Source organism: Periplaneta americana, chromosome 4 (genome assembly GCF_040183065.1).
Source record: "Periplaneta americana isolate PAMFEO1 chromosome 4, P.americana_PAMFEO1_priV1, whole genome shotgun sequence".
Classification (NCBI taxonomy): domain Eukaryota; kingdom Metazoa; phylum Arthropoda; class Insecta; order Blattodea; family Blattidae; genus Periplaneta; species Periplaneta americana.
The window spans coordinates 41566342-41590041 of NC_091120.1; the positions used below are offsets into that span (position 1 = coordinate 41566342).

The 23700-nt window shown below is 35.5% G+C and overlaps 1 protein-coding gene and 2 non-coding genes across 4 annotated transcripts; 1 reads left to right on the forward strand and 2 right to left on the reverse strand.

The window, feature by feature from the left end:
* Positions 1 to 2831: 2831 nt before the first annotated feature.
* On the reverse strand, positions 2832 to 12663 carry LOC138697753 (cuticle protein 19.8-like). Of its 2 annotated transcripts, XR_011331603.1 has the most exons (3): positions 12532 to 12663; positions 5004 to 6441; positions 2832 to 4777 (listed from the first exon to the last, which is right to left on the reverse strand). XR_011331603.1 is itself a non-coding variant. In XM_069823242.1 (2 exons), the coding sequence occupies exons 1-2, from the start codon at positions 12544 to 12546 to the stop codon at positions 5524 to 5526; spliced, it is 933 nt and encodes a 310-aa protein (XP_069679343.1). In that variant the 5' UTR covers positions 12547 to 12663; the 3' UTR covers positions 2832 to 5523. The 2 variants fall into 2 exon arrangements, 1 of the variants encoding a protein (XP_069679343.1); XM_069823242.1 differs by having other exon boundaries at positions 2832 to 6441.
* A 4611-nt stretch (positions 12664 to 17274) lies between these two features.
* Positions 17275 to 17346, reverse strand: TRNAD-GUC (transfer RNA aspartic acid (anticodon GUC)). Its single transcript has one exon. It is a non-coding gene; the product is annotated as a tRNA-Asp (tRNA).
* A 300-nt stretch (positions 17347 to 17646) lies between these two features.
* TRNAD-GUC (transfer RNA aspartic acid (anticodon GUC)) lies at positions 17647 to 17718 on the forward strand. Its single transcript has one exon. It is a non-coding gene; the product is annotated as a tRNA-Asp (tRNA).
* The last annotated feature ends 5982 nt before the right edge of the window (positions 17719 to 23700 follow it).

Genomic DNA, 23700 nt, shown 5'->3' on the forward strand with positions numbered 1-23700 from the left:
GATGGGATTTGATGGTAGGGACTGAAATAATTTTCCTCAGGACAGGGACCGATGGCGGGCTTATGTGAGGGTGGCAATGAACCTCCGGATTCCTTAAAAGCCGTAATTAAGTAAGTATGTTATAAATGGTTTATTAATACTCGTATATTCGTCAAATAGAATTCTGTGATGAAAGAAATTACGAAATTGGAGAAATTTTAAGCAGTGAAAGAACAACTTGTATGATGTCACAAAATAACAGTACCTAGTTCAGAATGATCAAAGACTTGAATGTAAATGATATACGTGATAATGATGATGGTGATGATGATGATGATGGTGATGATGATGAGCGTGTGTTGACGAATGTCTTCTTCTAACAATACTCCTGAAGTGAAAGAGAACGTTTGAACTGATTGCTTTGATGTGTTAATTTACAAGGTTAAGGAATGGTTCTCTAGTATGAAGCGTAAGTTCGTAGCTCACTTAGTACATAGAACAGAGAAAATAAAACTGCCACAAAGATATTTCTGAAAGTTGTCAACAACCAACAAGTTAGAATTAACTGCGTTGTTTTGTTCTTCTAATAACCTTGCTCTTTCCCTGTACTGTTAACTGCCATCTGCATCGATCAAGGTCTCCAAGTATTCATTTTCATGATGTATTTTTTATTCCGAGGTATATAATTCGATCCGTATGAAGAATGTTATGTCCAGGGCCTTATTAAACCGACAAAACATTGCTGATGGTCGCTATGATTTTTTCACTTTGCAATGAATATACTCTTCCACTATATTTGTTTTAATTTTTAGTTCTTACAATGAAAACAGAGAAAATTTCTCAAATTAAATATTATTTCAGTTTTTCATTGTAAGTTATTTATAAAATTCTATGTTAACTACTGAAAATAACTGAGTTATAATCTTTGATAAGATTAAGAACTGTGGGAGTGTTTAATAAAATTCTAGAGACTAAATTTGTATGAGAAAAAATATGCTACATCTTTACCATGAAATGATTCAGATTACGAACAAAGTAAAAGAAAGCTATATAATTTTCATAACTCATCCATTATGCAATAAAATTTTTGAATACTTCAAATAACTTCTTTTGTTATCGAAAAAAAGAACAGAACATTTCATCATGTAAATGAAGGGTGAAATTAGTAAATGGAAACAACAGCTGCTAAATAACTAAAACGAGAAAATAAAAACATGAATATTTTCAAGTATTAGTATAGAATCTGCAGAATGGGAGGTATGGATATCAATTTAAAAAGTTATTCACATTTTTTGGTTAAACATTCATTCAAAGTGTTCTGCCCAAGCGCAGGTCTTTCACTGCAAACCCAGCATTCTCCCATTTTTCCTACTTTCTGCCTTCCTTTTAATCTCTGCATACGATCCATATTACTTAATTCGTACATCATCTGATATCTTCTTCTACCTCGAACTCTTCTCCGTTCATCATTCCTTGCAGTGCATCCTTCAGTAGGCAGTTTCTTTTTAGTCAGTAGCCCAACCAATTCCCTTTCCTCTTCCTGATCAGTTTCAGCATCGTTCTTTCTTCACCCACTCTTTCCAATACAGCTTCATTTCCTATTCTGTCTGTTCATTTCACACGTTCCATCCTTCTCCATATCCATCACATTCAAAATGTGTCTAGTCGTTTCTCTTCACTTCGTCTTAATATTCATGTTTCTGCCCCATTCAATTCCACACTCCACAAAAACACTTCACTAGTCTCTTCCTTAGTTCTTTTTCCAGAGGTCCGCAGAATATGTTTCTTTGTATTAAACGCTTTCTTTCCTATTTTTATCCTTCTTTTGACTTCCTGGCAGCATTTTATATTACTGTTTATGCTCGACCATGCCGAAATGTAGTAATTATACATCTGGTAGCAAGCAGTCCTTTAATGCATTTCATTAAAGTACACCTGCTCATTAAAGTACAGGTCTTCAGCCAATCACAAGTCAGCTTTGTACCGTTATATCGATTATTCTCGGATATGCAATCGACAGACAATTAGCGAAAAGTCACGGAGGCTGAAATCCCATACTGTCGCAGAAGGTTATGTTCTGTTACTATAATAATTAGCGTTAATTGTAAATAATATTCAAATAAATTCAATTTGTCATCTCGTTTTTCAATTCTAAATCAATTTCCAGGTTATATCAGACTAATGTTCATTCTTATTCTGTGCCAAGGTCAATGACATTCGGCCTCGGAAAAAATCAATACTTTCGCGTCTGCGCACATCTCACAATTCAGGTCAGTTCGCACATAACCATAAAAAGACCTAATTTTCAATACTTTCAAGTTAGAAATATGGTCGAGCATAAAAAGTCGTATGAAACTTGCCTATAATGGTAATTAAGACGCTCGCATGAAAATTATGAAACTCACTTGCGCTCGTTTCATAAACAATCATACTTGCGTCTTAATTACTACCATTATAGGCTCGTTGCATAATGTACTATTATAGTACACCCCAAGTATTTGAAGCTATTCATTATTTCATTGCCGCATTTAGAATTCGCAAGTTTACCTTCTTTAATTTTATTTCGATAACCATAGTCTTCGTCTTGTTTGCATTTATCTTCATCCCATACTGCTCTCAACTGTCATTTTAACTCCAGTAGCATATCTCGTAGCATATCCCTTTCTGTTAACAACGCCATATCATCAGCAAATTTTGTACACTTTATTCTTCTTCCTCCTACTCTCCCCTCCCATGTTCTGAAAACAGTTCTTATTAAATCCTCATATACTTAAAATGTGCAGTCTAAAGTGTGAAATGTTGCAGTGTTTTTTGGTAGAATAGGATCTAGGTTGAAATTATTACACATGGCTAGAGTTACTTAATTTATTAAACACTTAATATAACTAATTGTACAAATTTTATTGATCAATAACAAACTTAAATATATGTGAATAAAACACAACTCTTTTAAAATTAGTTTCAACTTTATTGGCACAGATATAATTACATAACTTAAATTATCCTGCATTAACATAAGAAAAGTCGTTTCCGAACATATTTGCTCACATTCCTGAATTTACAGAAGGCTAACGAGGCTACAAAGGCTACTCTGTTAATACTGTCACTAATCCCTGGTTATTTTAGCACTTCGGGTAAAAAAAATTTTCTGTGTGCTGAGAAGCATTTGGGCTAAATAGTTATGTTCCGTTGTGGACTGAATTTATTTTGAGAACGAGGTGACTTTGTTCTAGCTTTTGTTTGCATTTTTGTGTATATGGAATGGAACTTCAATGAAGACTAGCCATGTAAACGTGCTTTATTTATTAATTATTGGACTGAGAATTCTTCGACCAAGAGATTCAAGTAACTAACATTCCATGTAAAGATCTCTCTCTCTCTTTCTCTCTCTCTCTGTTCTGTCAATACGAAATATTTTGCGTTTGCACTCGCAGAAAATAAGCTATAATCGTATACTTGAAATGATCTTTTCCCTAGTGATTCTAGTACTCTAGCGAACAGCGAAACAGTAATGTTGATCTAGGGATTTTCTGTGTTTCGTAATGTTATTTAATAATAAATCCCCTTACTTTAACACAATGTCAAAACATATTCGCTAAACAAATATATAGAACAAATACAGTGCGATCGAAAAGTCTCTCCGCAGCTCTATTAGTTCTGGTAACACTAGAATATACCCATGTAGAAAGCTGGCACTCCCCCATTCATTCCGGTTTGACAACCTCATACCCCCAGTCCATCATATGCTTAGTGGCCAGTGCTGCCGCTTGAATTCTCTAGCAAATACACTTGATTTCTCTGCCTAGTGGATTCTCTGCTACACAAGCACTGCGGAGAGACTTCTCAATCACACTGTACATGTTATTTGTTTGTCGTTATTGGATATTTATTTGTCTCTATACATACGTAAATGGATACTTACATACATTAGTTAAACTTGTAGGAACTTAACATGTTTATGATTTTTTAAACCCATAAAAAAGACATCATAGGATTTAATTTCTGTGTGAAAATGTAAATTATTAGTCTTTATACATGGTTCACGAATTATACTCTAGATAAGTTGATGGAAGTATTATTTATTTTCATCCCGCTATTCATTCGTAATTTCTGGCATTCGTAAATTCGACGCTCAAATTTTAAGGTAGGATCTCGGTCCACTAACTGAGTTTAACTATCGTGAAATCGTGAGCGAATATTTCTCAGTAAATCATCGTCTTCACAGAGTGTCCCAGAAACGCCGTTCACATTATTCGTCATTCCAAATCACGCCATTAGAGGTGGGTAAATATGCTAGTTTTTCTACAATTATCACTAATAAGAAAATAAACCTTAATTGAATATAACTTTCATAACACCTGATACTCTTTCAAAATACATCCAACATGACACATAAGCTATGCAAGTATAACTTGAAATGGACGGCGTTTCTGGGGGACGCAATATACTGACTGGAAGAGAAGAGTGTTTATCTACCTTATACAAATTTCGCAAATCGCAAATATTCCCCTTAAAATAACAGCAAGTTTACACCTAGGAAGGACTAATGCTTTTTGTTTACTGAGTAATTATATTTTACGTCACGAAATCGTCTCTTCAAATAAGTCTCATTATAATTCTGAATAAAATGAAATAAAAGCTATAATTATAAAGCTGTAAAAATTAGTCATTTACTACTTCTTATCACTTGCTATTGACATTTTAAGATTTTGGATAACAGTTTAAGTTCGTAAAGATTTGTATGATATTACTTTTCTTTTTCAAGTTCTTTGTTTTTTATAACTTCTGTTTATTACACCTCTGTTTACTTACTTACTGGCTTTTAAGGAACCCGGAGGTTCATTGCCGCCCTCACATAAGCCCCCCATTGGTCCCTATCCTGAGCAATAATATCCCACCTCCCTCAAATCCATTTTTATATTATCTTCCCATCTACGTCTCGACTTCCCCAAAGTCTTTTTCCCTCTAGCCTCCCAACTAACACTCTATGTGCATTTCTGGATTCGCTCATACGTGGATTACACCTCTGTAATTAAATTAATTTTCGCTGTTTTTACTCCTACCAAAAATCATTCTGGCAAACACGTTCGATTTGTAGAGATCCTCAGTATGCTCGAAAAATTAGTAATAATAGTCAAATATTTACGTTCCTTTTCCATAAAACAGTTCCTACTTCAACAAGACGTCAGAAAATTGACAATTGTGAAACTGACTTCAGTCTGCGATACATTTCAGATTTCATTTTTAAATGTTATGCTTAGACGATGAAACGGAAGGTATAAAGACAATTCCATTTTCTCTACATTACTAATAAGAATTTTGTTGTTTTTGCGATTTATCTGACAGAAATAGGCTCAGATCGATTCCCTTAGTCGAAGAATTTTTTGTATAAAAGCAGTTTCCATCATTAAGCGAGTACGGTATGTGTTGCAAGAATCTTAATAAAATTGGCGTTTGGATTTGTTACAACATAGAGCAAGTAAACACAAAGAAAGAAAAATACAATCTTTGGACGTTAAGTGTTAATGAGGAGTAGCGCAATGCCTAAACAGCCCAACCCAAGTGGCGGAGCTTCTCTTGATAATGCGCTGCAAAGTGGGCAGCCTTCGCCGCTGCAACTTCGGGTGTGTCAGCTGGCACGCCGTTCACGAGAACGGTGCCTGGGAAGACAGATGCGGGCAGGACTGCAGAGTAGAAGCTTGACGCGTAAGTGGGGGCCACGGCATGGGTAGAGTAAGCGAAACTGCCCGCCGTGTTAGCACTGGCCACGATTCCGGGGGCGGTATACGTGTGGCCTGAGACTACACCAGGTACCACAGCGGCGGCATAGGCGGCGGGGGCGGTAGAGGCGGGGAGAACTGCCGAGTAGTAGTGGGGGGCATAAACCGGCGCCACAGATGTAGTGGAATATGCGAAGCCGCCAGCGCCGTTAGAGCTGGACACGATGCCGGGGGCGGTGTAAGTGTGGCCTGACACGACGGCGGGAACGGAAGCGGTGTAGACCGCGGGGACGGCAGCGGCGACGGCCACGGAATCTGACACGTCAGGGGCGGCAGCCGCAGCGGAGGCAGCAGCGTTGTAGGCCACGGCGTGGGCGGCCTTGGCGGCAGAGACCTCGGGCGTGTCGTGGACGGGAGCAGGGGCGTGGACTGGCAGGTTGGTGGCTGCCACGCGGAAGCCGTTAACGGGATCGGACACGTAGTTGACTGTCTGCACGATGCCGTTAGCGTCCACGTAGGAGTAGCCTCCACGCGTCACACCGTCGGCCGTCTTTGTCTCGGCTTTGGACGAGGGACCGGCGGAGTAGCCGTAGCTGTACTGCCCCAGGGCGTCCTGAGCGTGGTACTGGCTGGCCAGAGACACAGGTCCTGTCACTACGGCGGCGGCGGGGGCAGAATAAGATGCGTGCACGAAGCTGGGGGTGGCGCGGGCCAGGCCGATTGCCACCGCACAGAGAACCACCTGTAGCACACAAAACACATCACCATTATCATCTGAGATTTATTTTCCCAGAGGACGATTGTCTATCTCTCACGCTTTTTTCTACAATAAATCGAAATTCTGTATCAAATATTGGGATGAAAAATACTTGTCTTTCAATTTTCATTTTGTTGGAGTGTTTTCATTTTGTTGGAGTATAGACCGATAAGCCTTCGCTCTAGAATATGCCATTAGGAAAGTTCAGGATAACAGGCAGGGTTTGGAATTGAATGGGTTACATCAGCTTCTTGTCTATGCAGATGACGTGAATATGTTAGGAGAAAATCCACAAACGATTAGGGAAAACACGGGAATTTTACTTGAAGCAAGTAAAGCGATCGGTTTGGAAGTAAATCCCGAAAAGACAAAGTATATGATTATGTCTCGTGACCAGAATATTGTACGAAATGGAAATATAAAAATTGGAGATTTATCCTTCGAAGAGGTGGAAAAATTCAAATATCTTGGAGCAACAGTAACAAATATAAATGACACTCGGGAGGAAATTAAACGCAGAATAAATATGGGAAATGCGTGTTATTATTCGGTTGAGAAGCTCTTATCATCCAGTCTGCTGTCCAAAAATCTGAAAGTTAGAATTTATAAAACAGTTATATTACCGGTTGTTCTGTATGGTTGTGAAACTTGGACTCTCACTCTGAGAGAGGAACATAGGTTAAGGGTGTTTGAGAATAAGGTGCTTAGGAAAATATTTGGGGCTAAGCGGGATGAAGTTACAGGAGAATGGAGAAAGTTACACAACACATAACTGCACGCATTTTATTCTTCACCTAACATAATTAGGAACATTAAATCCAGACGTTTGAGATGGGCAGGGCATGTAGCACGTATGGGCGAATCCAGAAATGCATATAGAGTGTTAGTTGGGAGATCGGAGGGGAAAAGACCTTTAGGGAGGCCGAGACGTAGATGGGAGGATAATATTAAAATGGATTTGAGGGAGGCGGGGTGTGATGATAGAGACTGGATTAATCTTGCACAGGATAGGGACCGATGGCGGGCTTATGTGTGGGCGGCAATGAACCTCCGGGTTCCTTAAAAGCCATTTGTAAGTAAGTAAGTAAGTATAGACCGATAAGCAGAGTACAAATAGGTATTAATGAACTGGGACCGTCAAATGCTTATATACTAATATAATATTGATATTTTACAATTTATATAACATGAACGTTTTCGGCATCATTTTGTGTCATCTTCAGATGTTAAAATAGTCTTTGTACATGCTTAATATGCGCTAACAATGGTGAAACATGGGTGACACGCGATATAATCATTGTGTACGATTTAAATGAACTTATGTAATATTATGTCCACACAGCTGTTGGTTATACACTATCACTTCGTAATGGATTAAAACACTGAGTAAATGGAATAACTGGACCAGATCTGTAAAACTTAAGTATTAAAACACTAGCAAATAATGCTTGGTACAATTCAAAGGTGAATGTCATTAGTCACTTAGTTGACATGTTCGAAAACACATTAAAACAATTACAACTCTGCGTCTGTAGTGATTTGTGCTATGTGGATTTCAGTCATCAGCAATTCGTTGGAGTGCTGTGATGTTATTATTTAGTCTCAGCTTGCCATGGTTGTGTATGAACAGATTTCGAGTTGTCACTTTCCGTAGTTCAGATAGCCAGACATTCTGTAAATACGCGAAAATGTTAGGACTGTGTACAATTACAGTGCTTTATGTAATCTCTAGTTCTTGATGAGAAATTGTAGGATAACTTACGTACAGAAACTTATGTTGTTGTAGTGATGTGTTCTTACCGGTGTCTCGGCTCTGGCTACCTACTTGTCTTTCAAATTCTGAACAATAGAATTAGAATTATTTACTAGGGTGAAGTTAAGGCCACCAGGAACCTATTGCATGTTTTTACTAATCGATGGCTCAGACTGTTTCAAGTTCATTTTACTATTTTTTTTTTTTCAGGAGAGCTATTTTAGGCTCCTGGCATTCAAAGTTTCATGAAATAATTTGGAATAGCTTCATAGCAACCTTATAGAGGGGAATAGTTACAATTTTGTTCGATTTATATATGCAGACAAGAACTGGAACACAAAGAAACACAGATTTCTTTCTTATAAAAAGTTGGACTTAGACCAGTCTGGTTCTGAGCCATCGTAATGTTATTAGAATAAATTTATAAATTACAAGTTGTTGTTTAGTCAACTGTCCGAAGACAGGTCTGAACCCCACAAGTGATACCAAGAAGGCACCACTTATGAGGCAACTAGGGCAGGAGATAATGGGTAAGGTGGCCAGTTCCTTTTTCCCCTCCATCGCATACATCGCCGACTAGCTACATATTACACTAGTCAGACTTCAATTGTTCTTCCTCTGACACATATCGTCAGGTGAGATGTACTGCCTGTACATATGAGCCAGAACCTCAATCATAAATAAATTACAAGTTACAAATTACTAATACTAATAATTTCTGTTGCATAATACACGTCACAGGACATCTCAATATCACCAGGTCTGAAGTTGTATTGCTGGCTCGCTGGTCTTCCGTGCAGGCGGCCCTAGTTCGATCCCCGGTCAGATATAGGTGGAATTTGTAGTATACAAAACAGACGTTACACAGGGTTTTTTCTCGGGGTACTACCGTTTTCATCTTTCATTCCACTAACACTTTTCACTTCTCCCTCATTTCATCTATCATCTGTAATAGTAAACAAAAGGCTAGGGTGATGTCTGGGGATAGTACGGGTTTCCGATGCTAATCTAGGTTCTGGGCTTGGGGTTCCTGCAGAGTCCAGGGAGGATGGTCTGCCTGTCAGCGTCGGATTCAGAATGCCATCCGGCCCATCCGTCGGACTTAGAAAATCAGCGCATGTAGGGCGTACAATGGGCCTAAACGGTCTAAGTGCAAGGATCCATCCCGGATTCAGCCCTTGTGAAATCAATCAATCAGTCAATCTTAACGCAAGCGTTTTACTCAAATGTCATAAGGTCGAAACTTCAAGTATAAGAGTTATGAATCCTCTAGTTTCATTTAGTTTGTGATTTGTTTGTGTGCTTACAAGAAACAAGAAGTACACTGTGATTATTACAAACACTATAATGCGATATTTTGAAAATTCAATTACCGTACTTAAAACACTGTTTACAGATCCTTTATTAATTGAAGAGCCCACTGCAAGAATGATGGATGTCACTTTCTTGTCGAAAATGAACCAAGACTGTCAATGCAGAGCTTAAGACATATAGAATGTACATAGAGAGTTATATGGCATTAACACTGATAGTCATTGTCCAGTAATGATCGGAAAATCACAGTTTAGCTTTGAGCGCTAAGCATATCAAACTTTCAATTGATTCTCCTCCAAAATGTATTCCAAATGACATCCATCATTCTTGCAGTGGACCCTTCATTATTGTCTCTGAACTAGCGACACTCTAGTTTATTTCATAAATACATTGCCTCCTGACTAGACAATCCTTGGAGCTGTTCTGTTTCAATGATTTTCGGTATTTGAATTCAAGCCGGTGCAAAAAGGACTATCTGGTGTATGAATCTGAATTATTTACACTCCATTCAAAATACAGACCCCTGTCATTTATGATTTTACGTAATACTGACCTAACTAAATTTAGAAACGCATAATATATATGTAGAGACTAAACCATTATGGCCTTATACACAAAAGATATTCACTAAGATAGAATAATAATAGACCCTAAAAGCTAAAAGTTTTTTTTCTGGAAGTTTCCGCGTTTTCTGCGGTTTTCCCGCACATACGAGTAGGCTACCTTTCTTTTCCTCCAACAGTAGGCAATGCCGTCAGTCATTTAGTGCGCTACGTACAGCACAGATGGCTGATTTATCACAGATGATGATTGGTGATGTACGACGTGATGTGATTAAGTGTTGTAGGATTGAGTAGGAAGCGGATCGTGGAGATATTTTTTATTGGTACCCGTTTTCCTAGGGAGACTTGGAAAATGACGATAAACCCAAGATAGTATAATCGGCACCCGGGATCGAATCCCAGTTCTTTTGAATACAAGGCAGGTGTGCTATGACGACTTCATAATGCCCTGTGAATAATATTTATTTATTTATTTATTTATTCATTTATTTATTTATTTATTTATTTATTTATTTATTTTTTATTCATTTATTCGTTTATTTATTTATTTATTTATTTATTTATTTATTTATTTATTTATTTATTTATTTATTTATTTATTTATTTATTTATTTATTTATTTATTTATTTATTTATTTATTTATTTATTTATTTATTTATTTATTGATATTTATGCCATTGGCCAATTAAAGTCCAGCACAGTGATACAATTAATACAATAAAATGAACAACTATGGTTCAAATTAAATAATTGAGATAACAACAAAAAGAATAACATGGATTACAATGATTAATTTACAAGAATTAATACTATAATATTTTATGGAAAGGAGTTGATTCTTACAAAAGTATTACCAATTTGTGTAGAAAGATTATGCAAATAATATTAGCAAAGACATTGCTATGTTCTAATACTTCTATACATTGAATGGATCGAAATCGCCTATATGTAAGTTAACGTTTTTAATACATTTGGAGACCGGCGAGGAAGATTTAGAATTTCCATTATAGAATAATAATAATAATAATAATAATAATAATAATAATAATAATAACAATAATAATAATAATAATAATAATAATAATAATGTGTTGTTTTGAGCACTACTCTAAGAAATTGTAATAAATGTGAACTTGAATTTCGAAATGAAATTGTTCTATACGTCATCTTGATTACACAACTTTTAACACAGTATCACTTCGGAATATGTATGATAAGAACTTTCTTGTGTTAAATTTTAACGTACCTTGTTAACATGTTTCGACCTATTTTCGCAGTTCCGAAGATGACCGAAAATAGGTCGAAACATGTTAACAAGGTACGTTAAAATTTAACACAAGAAAGTTCTTATCATACATATTCCCAAGTGAAATTGTTCGTTTGCGTGGCTTTATTTTCTTTTGATGTGTTCCTTTGTTTAATTTTTAAGAAACTTACTATTTCCTTTGTTATGTATTACTTTTATGTAATAATAATTATTATAATAATTTTAGTAATAACAATAATGATTATTATTATTATTATTATTATTATTATTATTATTATTATTATTATTATTATTATTATTATTATTATTCGTTCTTAGCAATAGGAAAATAGTCAATAATTGAGATGCGTTCAGACATGGCTTCATGTAAATAGGTCTCTTATTCTAGCATAAAATATTTCAACCTCTGGTAATTTCATCCCTATATAATTGTTCTAGACTTAATTTGTAAAAAACTCATTCTTTATTCTTAACTTCTACAATAAATTGTCTAGCCTTTGTTAATCAGGTACTCTGATTTTTATTGTAATTATAATTGTAAAAATAATATTAATTGTAATTATATTTTAATTGTATTATTAATATTGTAGTTGTAATCCCCTGGTAGAGGGGAAGGGAAGGCCTGATGACCGTATCTCTATCAGGTTAAATAAATACTGTAGATACTAAAAATATAAAAAAGAACAGGATTTCAAAAATAATTTTGAGAAAATTGGAAAATAAACTATAATTTGCCATTTATCACCTATTAATTTTTTTCTTTTTCAACGCTAAGAAAATTCTTCCGTTACGAAGACTTAAATAATTAAAGCACAGTAATTATTTCATATTAATCACATGTTCATATCAATTGCTTTAATCAAAATAGTTGAGGAAGGAGCTCCATTACTGCCAGCAATACTTTGGAAATCGATCTGTGGTTATATAAATGTGATAAATACAGCATATATCCATATCATTAGTATACAGTAAATAAAATGCACCGATAATTAGACTGCTGGAGTATTTACTACTATCATGGTCATATCAAAGTTAAGCCACGCCCTCCTCCAGCAACTGCGCCATCTGTCACCGGCAGGTTGGTACCCTGCGCCGGTGTAAGAATGCTGAAACTTCATCGAAGTAATATTTTATTCCCGAAGAAGACTCGTGTGTACCGAATATCTGGATAGCTCACCTGGAATCCCCTCATGGTGACGAATGGAGGAAGTCCTTGTGCTGCTCCTGTAGTCACCAGTGTGTTGAATAATGTGGAATAACTGCTTGGCTTATATAGCCGTGGTCGCTAGGAGGGAGTAGGCCTACGGTTACCTTGCGTTTGTTAGAAGACAGACCCAGTGCTACTACTGACCTTACAAAACACATCGACTTCCAGAAACAATACCGATTACGATTAAAATCACAATATAGTGAGTGTGAACCAAACTTTTGAAACCATTCGCATATTTACACATACTTAGATAAGGTAATTCCTTTGTTTATTCTTTTCTTTGTAGCTTATAATACGCTTGTATTTGCATTGACAGCCACCAAGAAGACTAAGAAATATTGGCGGCTGAAGAAGCGATGAATGAGTAAAATCTTTAGTATTTCTAGTTATATTAATTTTACATTTTCTTTCTTTCTTTCGCACGTGCAATCATGACTGAAAGAAATTGTAATGAATTAGGCCTACATCTGAAGAGCTTTTCATCTCATTAAACTTGTAGGAACTTTCGCACATTGGAGATTATTGTAGTCCTCAGAGTCGGCAGTTTCTCATATTCTTTTCCTTCCACATGGAAAGACATACTGTTTTGAGTGTAAAAGAGACTTAAAGCTTCTTATTCACGATCAAAATTAATTTTCGTCAAATTCAACACTTCACAAGACTTTTCAAGACTTGACAATAATTTACAAGTTTTATTATAAAAGTCTTTGCCTTGAAAACAAATAAGAACATATTTTATCGATCAAAAACTTGATAAGTCTTTCAAGTCATTGAAAGAATTGATAAACAGGATTAAAAAATAATATGGCCTCAAGAACCACAAAAAACATGGCGTCCTGGCTGAAAGAAGTTGTTTGCGAGTTAATAATTAAATTATATGAATTAAACTTATGCCTGTACGCCATGTATTCTGTGGAATACCACAATAAAATGAAGAAAAGTAATGCACGTGAAGAAATGTAAAGCAGATATCTCGAGTTAAGTACCAATATACAGGACGATTAAAAAATAAGGGGACAGACTTTGACTGCTAGTTCCTCATACCAAAAGAAGAAAAAAAGAAGAGCAATGGGAAGACAGGAATAACAAGAAAAAATTAAGGAGAAGAAGAGGAGCACAAAATGAAGGAGAAACAAAAGGAATACAAAGGGAAAACAAGTGGACGACAAGGCGAACAAGGGGAATACAATGAGAAGAGGAGGTCAAGAGAAGGATAAGGACAACAATTAGAGTGAAAGGAGAATAAGGGGAAGACAAAGAAAATAAGGGGAAGACAAGAAAGCAAAGAGAATGCAAGAAGAGCAAGGAGAATACAAGGACAATAAAAGGAGAATAAGGGGAATGCCATAAGAAGAAAAAGAGAAATACAAAGGGAAACAAGAGTAATAGAAGGAGAATGGGAATACGAGGAAAGCAAGGAGAACAAAAGGAACGCAAGGAGAACAAAAGGAATGCAAGGAGAACAAAAGGAATGCAAGGAGAACAAAAGGACAGCAAGAGGAAGGTAAGGAAAACAAGAGGAAGACAAGAATAACAAGAGGAGAACGAGAACAAGGGAAAACAAGGAGAACAAAGAGAAGAAAGCATAACAAGGAGAAGAAAGCAGAAGAAGGAGAAGACTAGAAGAATAAGGGCAAGGAGAACAGAAGTAATGCAGGAGAACAGGGGGAATACAAGGAGAAGAATAGAGGGAATAGGAGAACAAAGCGAATAGGATGAGATCAAGAGAAATACAAGGGGAGCATAAGGGGAACAAGGAGCATATAAGGAGGATAAGAAGAAGAAAAGGAGAACAAGGATAATAGAAGGATAACAAAGTTAATAGAAATAGAACAAAAGTCATATAGGAAGAAAATGGGGTATTAGAAAACAATAGTAAGGCAAGCAGAAAAGAGAGAATACAAAAATAAGTGGAATACAAGGAAAGGAAGCGGAAAAGGAGGAAAACAAGCTGTTTCAAGGAGTGCAGTTCGGTGGCTCCTTTGAACACCGAACTGCACTCCTTGAAATAAAATAAGGTATACTTCTGTCGACAGGTGATTGCACCCATACGTAGTTTTGTGTAAAGATATCTGCATAGATAATAAAACTATGCACCTGACTATTTTTTTTACGTTTCAAAAAGATGACGTCCGAGGAAAGAGGATATGAAGAACATCTAGTATCCTTAACAAGTGATAACACAGTAATGCTTGAATACACGTTACTTTACTCATTTGTTAAGTTTTCGCGTGATTCCTTGTCTCACGCTGGAGGAGCTCAGTATTTTGCAATTCGTTCCACATTGCAGTCTGAAGCGGAAATCTGTAGGCCTACGCATAGCATGACAATTCTAAGAAATTGAGAACCTCTATATGCATTTCGAAGAACTACACAGCTGAGTCTTAATTTCCGAATCGTGTTCCCAATATATTCTGTGAACGCCATTCTATAACACAATAAAATAATCTTTAAACTTTGTTAACTTCGTGTTGGCTCTCGCTACACAACCAAACACTATTATTAGCGTAATCTCCAACCTTGAGAGAAGTAAAGAACTTGTAATTTGAACAGAAAATATTACTTATCTTAATCTCGCTAACTCTTTGTAGTATGATCCCTGTGATCAAATTCAGAGGTGTATCTATATAATAAACTTATGTCTCTGTAGTTATCCGGTTTTTTCGTCTCCTTCCTTAAAAACAGGGATGTCAATACAGTTCCGGTACCATTATAATTAATCATTGTTCAGAAACCACACGGTTTTTGTAACATCCAATCTTCAACAGAGGAAATGCTCTTCAAAATATGTGACTGGTTCTCAGTTAATAAATTAGTATTAAATTGTAACAAAACTAACATAATTCAATTTAAATCCTGTCCAAATTCAACGTCGCAAATTTCCAGCGCAATAATTACTAATAGATCCCTATTAGAAACAACAACAACCAAATTTCTTGGCTTAAAAATCGATAATGTGTTAAATCGGAAAAATCATATTAAAGAAATTACCCCCAAACTAAATTCAGCTTGTTTTGCTATTAGATCTATGCAAAAGATAGTAAATATCAATACCTTAAAAACAATATACAGTACTTTGCATACTTCCACTCGGTAATGAGTTTTGGAATAATATTCTGGGGAAATTCCACAGATAGTAACAATATATTTCTATTACAAAAAAGAGTAATTAGAATAATAGTAGGTGCCAAATCTAGGGAATCGTGTAGGACTATTTAAAAAAAACTACAAATAATGCCAATGGCTTGTCAGTATATCTTTTCATTAATAATCTTCCTCGTATGTAATCGTGAAAACTTTGTAACTAATTCAACAGTTCATAGCATAAATACACGTCAAAAAATGATTTTCATACTTCATCGGCAAGTCTATCGTGCTATCAAAAAGGAGTGCGTTATATGGCAGTAAAAATTTTTAATAGCCTCCCTATCGATATAAAAAATGAAACTCAAAACATAAGGTTATTTAGGGCCAAATTAAAGAAGTACCTAATTTCTCACGCCTTCTATTCTGTAGGTGAATTCATGACATTCAATAACACTTCAAGAAATTGATACTAAAACTTTGTGTTGTACTAGTAGACTATATTGTAAATATCTTCTGTATATATTTCATCCAGACTGGGACTATAAATTAAGATTTTATAATAGTATTAAGTTTTTTGACTTGTTCCAGATTCTAGCTGTAAGCATGTATGAATACCATGGAATGTTAATAAATGCAATACAATACAACATGTTCTACGTCTCTCAGAGTTTTGTTTTCATTGAGAACTTTCATAATGTGCTCCTCTCGTTGCCCTCAAGATGTCTAGACGGTATTTCATCTCAATTCCTACTCGCTGCAGCATAGCAAAATCAACTGTTTGCACAACTTCAACTATCCGTCTGCGAAGTGTGACAAGATCAGGAACAGGGGTTTCATAGATACGATCCTTGATGTACCCCATTCGATTGTGTTCAGCATGGAAGCAGCAAATTCAAAGCGCAGAGAACGGTCATTTAGCTGCTAAACTTGAGCAATTTTCAATTTACAAGCTTGAAGATGTAGCCGCTTATGGATGGTTTATTTGAATATACGAGTTTCCATGAAGCACAACGGATCGACTTTTGAGGGCTGCGTTGAAATACAGCTCGCACATTGTTGACAGTTTGTTGAGCCACAACTGGTCGTCCATTTCGTGGCAAGTCCTTAACACTACCAGACTTTGAAAGTTCGTGACCAATTTCATTATGGTGGATTTGGATGAAGAATTTCTTCCATATTTCCGGCGGAATTGTCGCTGAACTATTCTTGGTGATTTATACTCAGCATACCACCACCACACACATTAGGCCTTCTCCACTGGTGTCGTCGTTGTCTTTTAATTCAAATCTGCAAAAGGAATGGAAACAAAACTTTGAGAGATGTACAACATGTTGCAAAAAACCGTATTGCTCTACGTCATGAGGTTTCTGAGCAATTATAATGGTACTGGAATTTTATGGACACGGTGTATTTGTTTTCAATTCTTCTGGAATTTGGAATTCTTTGTATAAATGTATAACTAATTTTACTATTTCGTTATGTAAGTTAATCTTTCTCCACCGTAATTTAGCAATTCGTATGTGATTTCTTGAGTACCACGTGAACACGGTGTAAGCCTGCAAATCAATATTTCAGGTATAACTCCCTGTAAAGTTGATTTGAATAATTTCGAGGGAAAAATTGTTCCGGAGCCGGGTATCGAACCCGGGACCTTTGGTTTGACGTACCAACGCTCTACCACTGAGCTACCCGGGAACTCTAACCGACACCGATCCAATTTTTCCCTCTATATCCACAGACCTCAAAGTGGGCTGACAATTTAAGTCACACGGAGTTAGTGTGCACTCGAAGTTGGTTGCTTGACGGAATCAACTTTACAGGGAGTTATACCTGAAATATTGATTTGCATAATACACGTCACTGTTCGTTAACAGAAAACCACAATTTAAGTCACACGGAATTAGTGTGCACTCGAAGTTGGTTGCTTGACGGTTGTCAGCCCACTTTGAGGTCTGTGGATATAGAGGGAAAAATTGGATCGGTGTCGGTTAGAGTTCCCGGGTAGCTCAGTGGTAGAGCGTTGGTACGTCAAACCAAAGGTCCCGGGTTCGATACCCGGCTCCGGAACAATTTTTCCCTCGAAATTATTCACGGTGTAAGCCTGTTATTTAAATTACTGACATAATATAGTATGATCGCCGAACTAACATTCTGCAAGTGGCTTGAAAAGTCTGATCTGTACTGAGGCATGTGCCATCAAAATTCAGTCTTCCGATCTATAAACATTGATTTGGGCTAGGGGTGTAGAACGGGACAAAATCAAGCTCTTAGTCCATTGTGCTAGCTCCATATTTATATATTTTATATGCTGACAAATTTTGCCTAAAACTATCACATACAGAGTTTTTTCACCTGTCGCAAATATACAATACGGGCCTCCCAGCTTTACTTTCCTCCCAGAGGAAATCATGCCACGAATTGTATCGTTCTTAAATAGCTAACATCTTGGCAGGGTTTGAGTCAGCGAATCCAAATGCTAATATGTTTTCCGCTATACCATCCAGCATGACAAGTATAGTTATTACCTTGCCTTTAGATTAAGGTTACCAGACGTCCCCGTTTTCCGATTTTTTTTTCCTGGACAAAATTCGTCCCGGAATGTCCCCGGATTTATTAATTCGTCCCCAGATATCCCCGGATTTTCAGTGTTAATTATTACTGTAATATGAAAATGCTGTTGAATATCCCAGTGCCTGGGGGATTCATTCACAACATAAACTATCTATTGAATGCAATGCATAGTGCTGATAATAATAATAATAATGATAATAATAATAATAATAATAATGTGAAATACTGTTATTCAAACTTTATCTAAGTTACCAGTTAATTTGAATACATTAGAAATGTAAAGATAATTACTTAGGACTATCATTTATGAAGTAAAAGTACAATTATTTATATATTTAAATATAAACACTATTCAACATAAGAAGAGAAAATCAGTTCATTAAACTGGTCTGAAAAAAACTCAAATTATTAATTATTTCTTACGATTATTACATTTAAGAAATATTTTTTTTCCAGAAAGAGAAGAATTTTAAGAAACAATCCATTATTTTTCTTAAAATACAGATGGACTTTACCTGGGTGAAGATAATATATTGCTGTAATTTCCTGCTTGAAGAAATATGTAACTTCAGACAATATAAGGATTTGGAATGAAGAAAATGCTATTCTTTACTCACATTTGAGTGAAAATTAAAAAATTTCTATCAGAGAAAATTATTCTCAGTGCACAACTCCAGGAGGTGATTGAATTATATCTGCGTCTTAATGAAAATAATACTTCAGTGGAGAGAGTTTTTTTCTTTTATGGATATGATGTGGACAAACTAAAACATACAGATTGTGTTTACGAACTGTTCGAGCCATGCTCGCTATCTTAATCAGCTTCAACATGACAAGAATCTGCTGCAAAATTGGGATCCAGAGAAGACCTGCTTCAGTCTTCAGAAAAAATGCCACTAGTTTAAATAATACCGATGATGTAATACAATGAATATCTTCAGTGTGTAAACTGAATGAGTATTTTAATTATTTAAAGTGGGTAAAACAATACAAGTGAATGACAAACTAAAAGAAATATTAAATGTAGTTTTGCATTTGTTGATATCTGTACCCGGAAATTGTGGAAAATATCTGATAACCTTACTTCAGATTCGCGATATCTTACATCTAAAAGAGAGCCAAAATATTAAATTTCATTTTCTAAACCAGGGGTCGTCAGCACAGAGCACGCTGGGGCTAGCCTCTCTTACCCGCGGAAAACGCAGTGCACTGTAGTGCTCTCGTAGCTGCTAGCGGGTATGCTCTCTATCTCTCCCTGTTGCACGACGGTGCAGAAGGGACGTCACAGCGTACCCATTGCACATTTCAGCGAGTGCTGACAACCACTGTTCTAAACCATTCCTGTAGCGGTACGGGAACAAGTATTTCTACTCGCGATATGTAGCATGCAATTAACGCCAAATATTTCTACATTTAATAATACTTTGAAAAAATTGTAATATTTCATCAAAATCGTAATCATTTTTTTAAATATTTTTCATTCTATTTCCCCCTCCCTTAATATTTATGTTTACCAGATATTATGAGACAACACTTCTAGGAATCACTTAAAAAATATAAGCCACACAATACGTACCGGGATATGTAATGGAAAGTGAAAGTTCCAAATTCTTATTTAGAGTCACTGAACTCGTAGAGTCAATGAATTCGAGAAGCCAAAACTAAATAAGTGGATCGTATTCCGTTTTTCCCATTCTTTCGAATACAGTGAAAATCCTTTCAGTGTTGCCATATCTACGTTTATACATGTAAATGAATGTTTTAAATCTAGTTTCAAAATCAATTTTCCTATCACTTAATCTCTGCTAATTTTGCAACTTTGTGATTGTTTCATCTTACAAAACAAAATTAACAGACAGAGGGTATAATTTTTGTCAGAAAATATAAAAACGTTATTTGTATTACATTGTAACAAATGTTGAATCCATCCAGTCTAAGAACTTTTTTTTTCTCCAGTGTAAAAAAAATGAGTTAGGCTACTTAGTTCTTGTACTCAGGTAAGGATTTGATTATGCTGAAAAACTACTAGTTATGCAGATTTATTGTATTTTATTTGGTAGCATATTAAATATAGAAAAACTATTAATTTCTAAATACATATCTTGTAAATAATGATGTAACCTTGCTCCAAATTGTTTAGGAACGAAGATATTTTAGCAGTGAAACATTTATTTCACATCTTCATTTTTTTTTTCAAAATAAATTTCATATTTCGGCAAAATATTCTCCATAATGTGCCAGTCTCTACTTATGTCCCTTTCTCTGATACGAATTACAGCGTACATTTTTCCTTATCGGAAAATCAAACAACATATTTTTCGGATAATATACAGTGATTGCATATTTACATTAAGCCAGATGTCTTGTGCAGAATATTTTTCCTAGGCCAGATTATGTTAGGGCTTAATTCATTGTACATCTACTGCTCACAAAGAAACACGAATATTCTAATTAAATATTTACGTAACACATACGACCATAAACATTCTCATAGTCTCATTTCAGGGTCAAAAATTACTAGTTCTGCTCGTGACGTGAGCAGAAATAATTCCGTGCATAAACATCTAAGACCTGCCGACGAAAATGAAAGGTTGTCGGAATGTTACAGCCTAATCCTACCGGGTGCAAGGCGATGGTGACAAAGAATTCTTCAGGAAGCAGTCGTGGCTGCAGAGAATCTGAGAAAATCACCACGAGGTCGAACAACTGGATTTAAAACTCGACCTTGCACTTACTTTACAGAAACCACCACGCAAAATTCCAGGCTTGTTAGCTTGGTAAGTAGTTTCTTCCATCAATGCAATGAAGATTAATTACTCGACGTAAGAATTTCTTAAGATAAAAGAAATAATCTAATTGCTGTCCAAGGCTATCTAATAATACGAAACAACAGTAATGAAACAACGCTGCTGTCTTATATTTTCGTAAACAATTAAACATTAAAACGATATTCATCGTTAAAATCATCAATCACGAATTGTACCTTATGGAGGAGTAGTATTTTCAAAGGTCTTTCTTTTCGTCTAGGAACTTCTGAGGCATGCAATTTAAAGTGAGACTGTTGCGTAAGTAGGAACTATTTGTTACCTTGGACGAAAGTATTTGCTAGATAAGCAATCAGGTCCATGTTCAGCTGACAGTAATCTTTGATTAATTGTGTACTTCTTGACACATGGACTTTTATATTAATATGTCGCCATAGTCTATTATAGACCTAATAATTTGGATAAAATATTCTGACATTATTTTATGACAGAATTGCTATCCTTTGATTAATAGTAATATGCGTTACAAGAGCGGTATGTTGAAGTTTTCATGTTCGAGGAAAAGTTTGAAAAAGCGAAACGTAGTTGAGCTTTTTTAATTTCCGAGAATTGAAAGAAAACATACTGCTCGTGTATCGTACATTATTTTGTGCGAAGATCGTTTATTACATACCTGAAAGACGAATTTCTAATTAGTTGCAATGAAATTTCCATCTTGGTTTCTGTTCAATGACGGCAAATTTGCAAAACAAAAATATCTATCTTCAACATTGTTGCTTTAAAATGTTTTCTGTGTTTACTATACTCCAGCAGGCCGTGATACACGTCTGTCTTTTTTTCCCTCAGTCTATGATGAGTCTGGAATCTTGTTGATTTTTTCACGGCTTCCTTAATGTTACTTGCATCACGAATGCAGTAACTTTAGTGGAGTTGTAGAGTTTACTTAATTTTTGAAAATTTTTAAAAACAATAATTAACAGTGCAATTTAGGTGAAATTGCAGTGGTAAGTTTCCAATGTATAATTATTACTATATTGAACGTCTCTAAAAATAATATGTTAAAAGCCTAAAGCAGTAACATCAATATGTCACTTAAGGGGACATTCAACTTAAAAATTGGAGAAAAAGTATCATAGAAATGAAAATTAAATTTCTACACTAATTTACGTGACAGAACTAAATCAATACGCAGAATATTCTTCCCCTATTCATTGAGAAGTCACAGTCAAATGCACAAAGCCAAAAAATAAAAAATTATAATTAAAAGTGATATTTCAATTAATTATTGATTAAAAATTTAAATATTTTTTCTTTTGAGAAGTATTGGATCTAATGAGCTGAGATTTTGCATGTTACTTTCCATGCGTATATTAAACTTTTTCTCCAAATTTGAAAAAGATTGGTCAAATAGGAAAAAAGTTCCAAAATATAGTTGAGTGTCCCCTTAAGCGGTAAGAAGAGGGAAATTGTTATGTGTGTTAGGTTGAAAATACTGAATGTGGAATTTTAGACTTTCCGCGGATTGGTTTTGTGCGGAAACCAAGCAAATACGCACGATCTCGCACAAAATATCTTCTTTGGAGATCGTATAAGTAGATGAAGTGGAATTTGTTGTAGGGGATTAGTAATAGTAGTAGTGGTAGTAAGAAAATTCAGTAGTTGAAGTGAAATTTGTTGCAGTAGAGTAGTAACTTTAGAAGTAGTACTCATAACGATATTAGCAGCTGAAGTGAAATTAAATGTAGGAAAGTGGCAAAAGTGTAACTAATAATAATACGTTCAAATGAAATTAGTTCTAGGTGAGTAGTAAAAGTATTTGTAATAGTAATAACAGAATTACTATCTAAAATGAAGTCCATCGTTATGGAGTAACGATTAGCATACCTGACCGTGAAACGAGCGGCTAGGGTTCAAATCCTGGTTGGGACAAATTACTTGGTTGAGGTTTTTTCTGGGATTTCTAAGAGCAAATGTTGGATAACTTTCGGCGCTGAACCCTGGATTCATTTCGTTGGAATTATCGCTTTCAATTCATTCAGACGCCAGATAACCATAGTAGTTGATAAGGCGTCGTAAAATAACCAATTAAAAATGAAAATAGTTGTAAGGGAGTGGTATGAATAGCAGTAGTCGTAGTAATACTATTATAATTGAATTAGTAACTTTTAAATAAAGTCAGTTTAAAACACTATTGCATTCGTCATACTTGAATACACCTTTCTGTTAAGAAATTGCATTATTCCATGGATTCATAAAGATGTACAGAAGCTGCACAATTTTCACAGCACATTTAAAAAGATCCCATTTCTCAAACAAGGCCATTTTTATGGAGCTCTGATTGCTGTTGTGATTTGAAATAAAGCCCTTTCTAAAATGACTGATTCAATTAATTGAAGTGAAATTAATTGTAGGGTGCAGCAATAGTTAGGTCTAGTAACAACAGAATAATTAGCAATCATAGTGAAATTAGTTGTAGGAGTAAGAGTAGCAGGAAAAATAACAAAAGAATTGGTAGTTGAAGTAAATTTAGTATCAGGCGAATTGTGACGGTAGTACTAATAGTAATAGCAGAATTAGAAGTTGAAGTTAAATTACTTCTAGTTGAGTAGTGAAAGTAGCTGTAATATTAATAACAGAATTATTATTTAAAATGAAATCAGTTGTAGGGGAGTGGTAACAGTATCAACAGCAGATATGACCCTATAATAAGTTG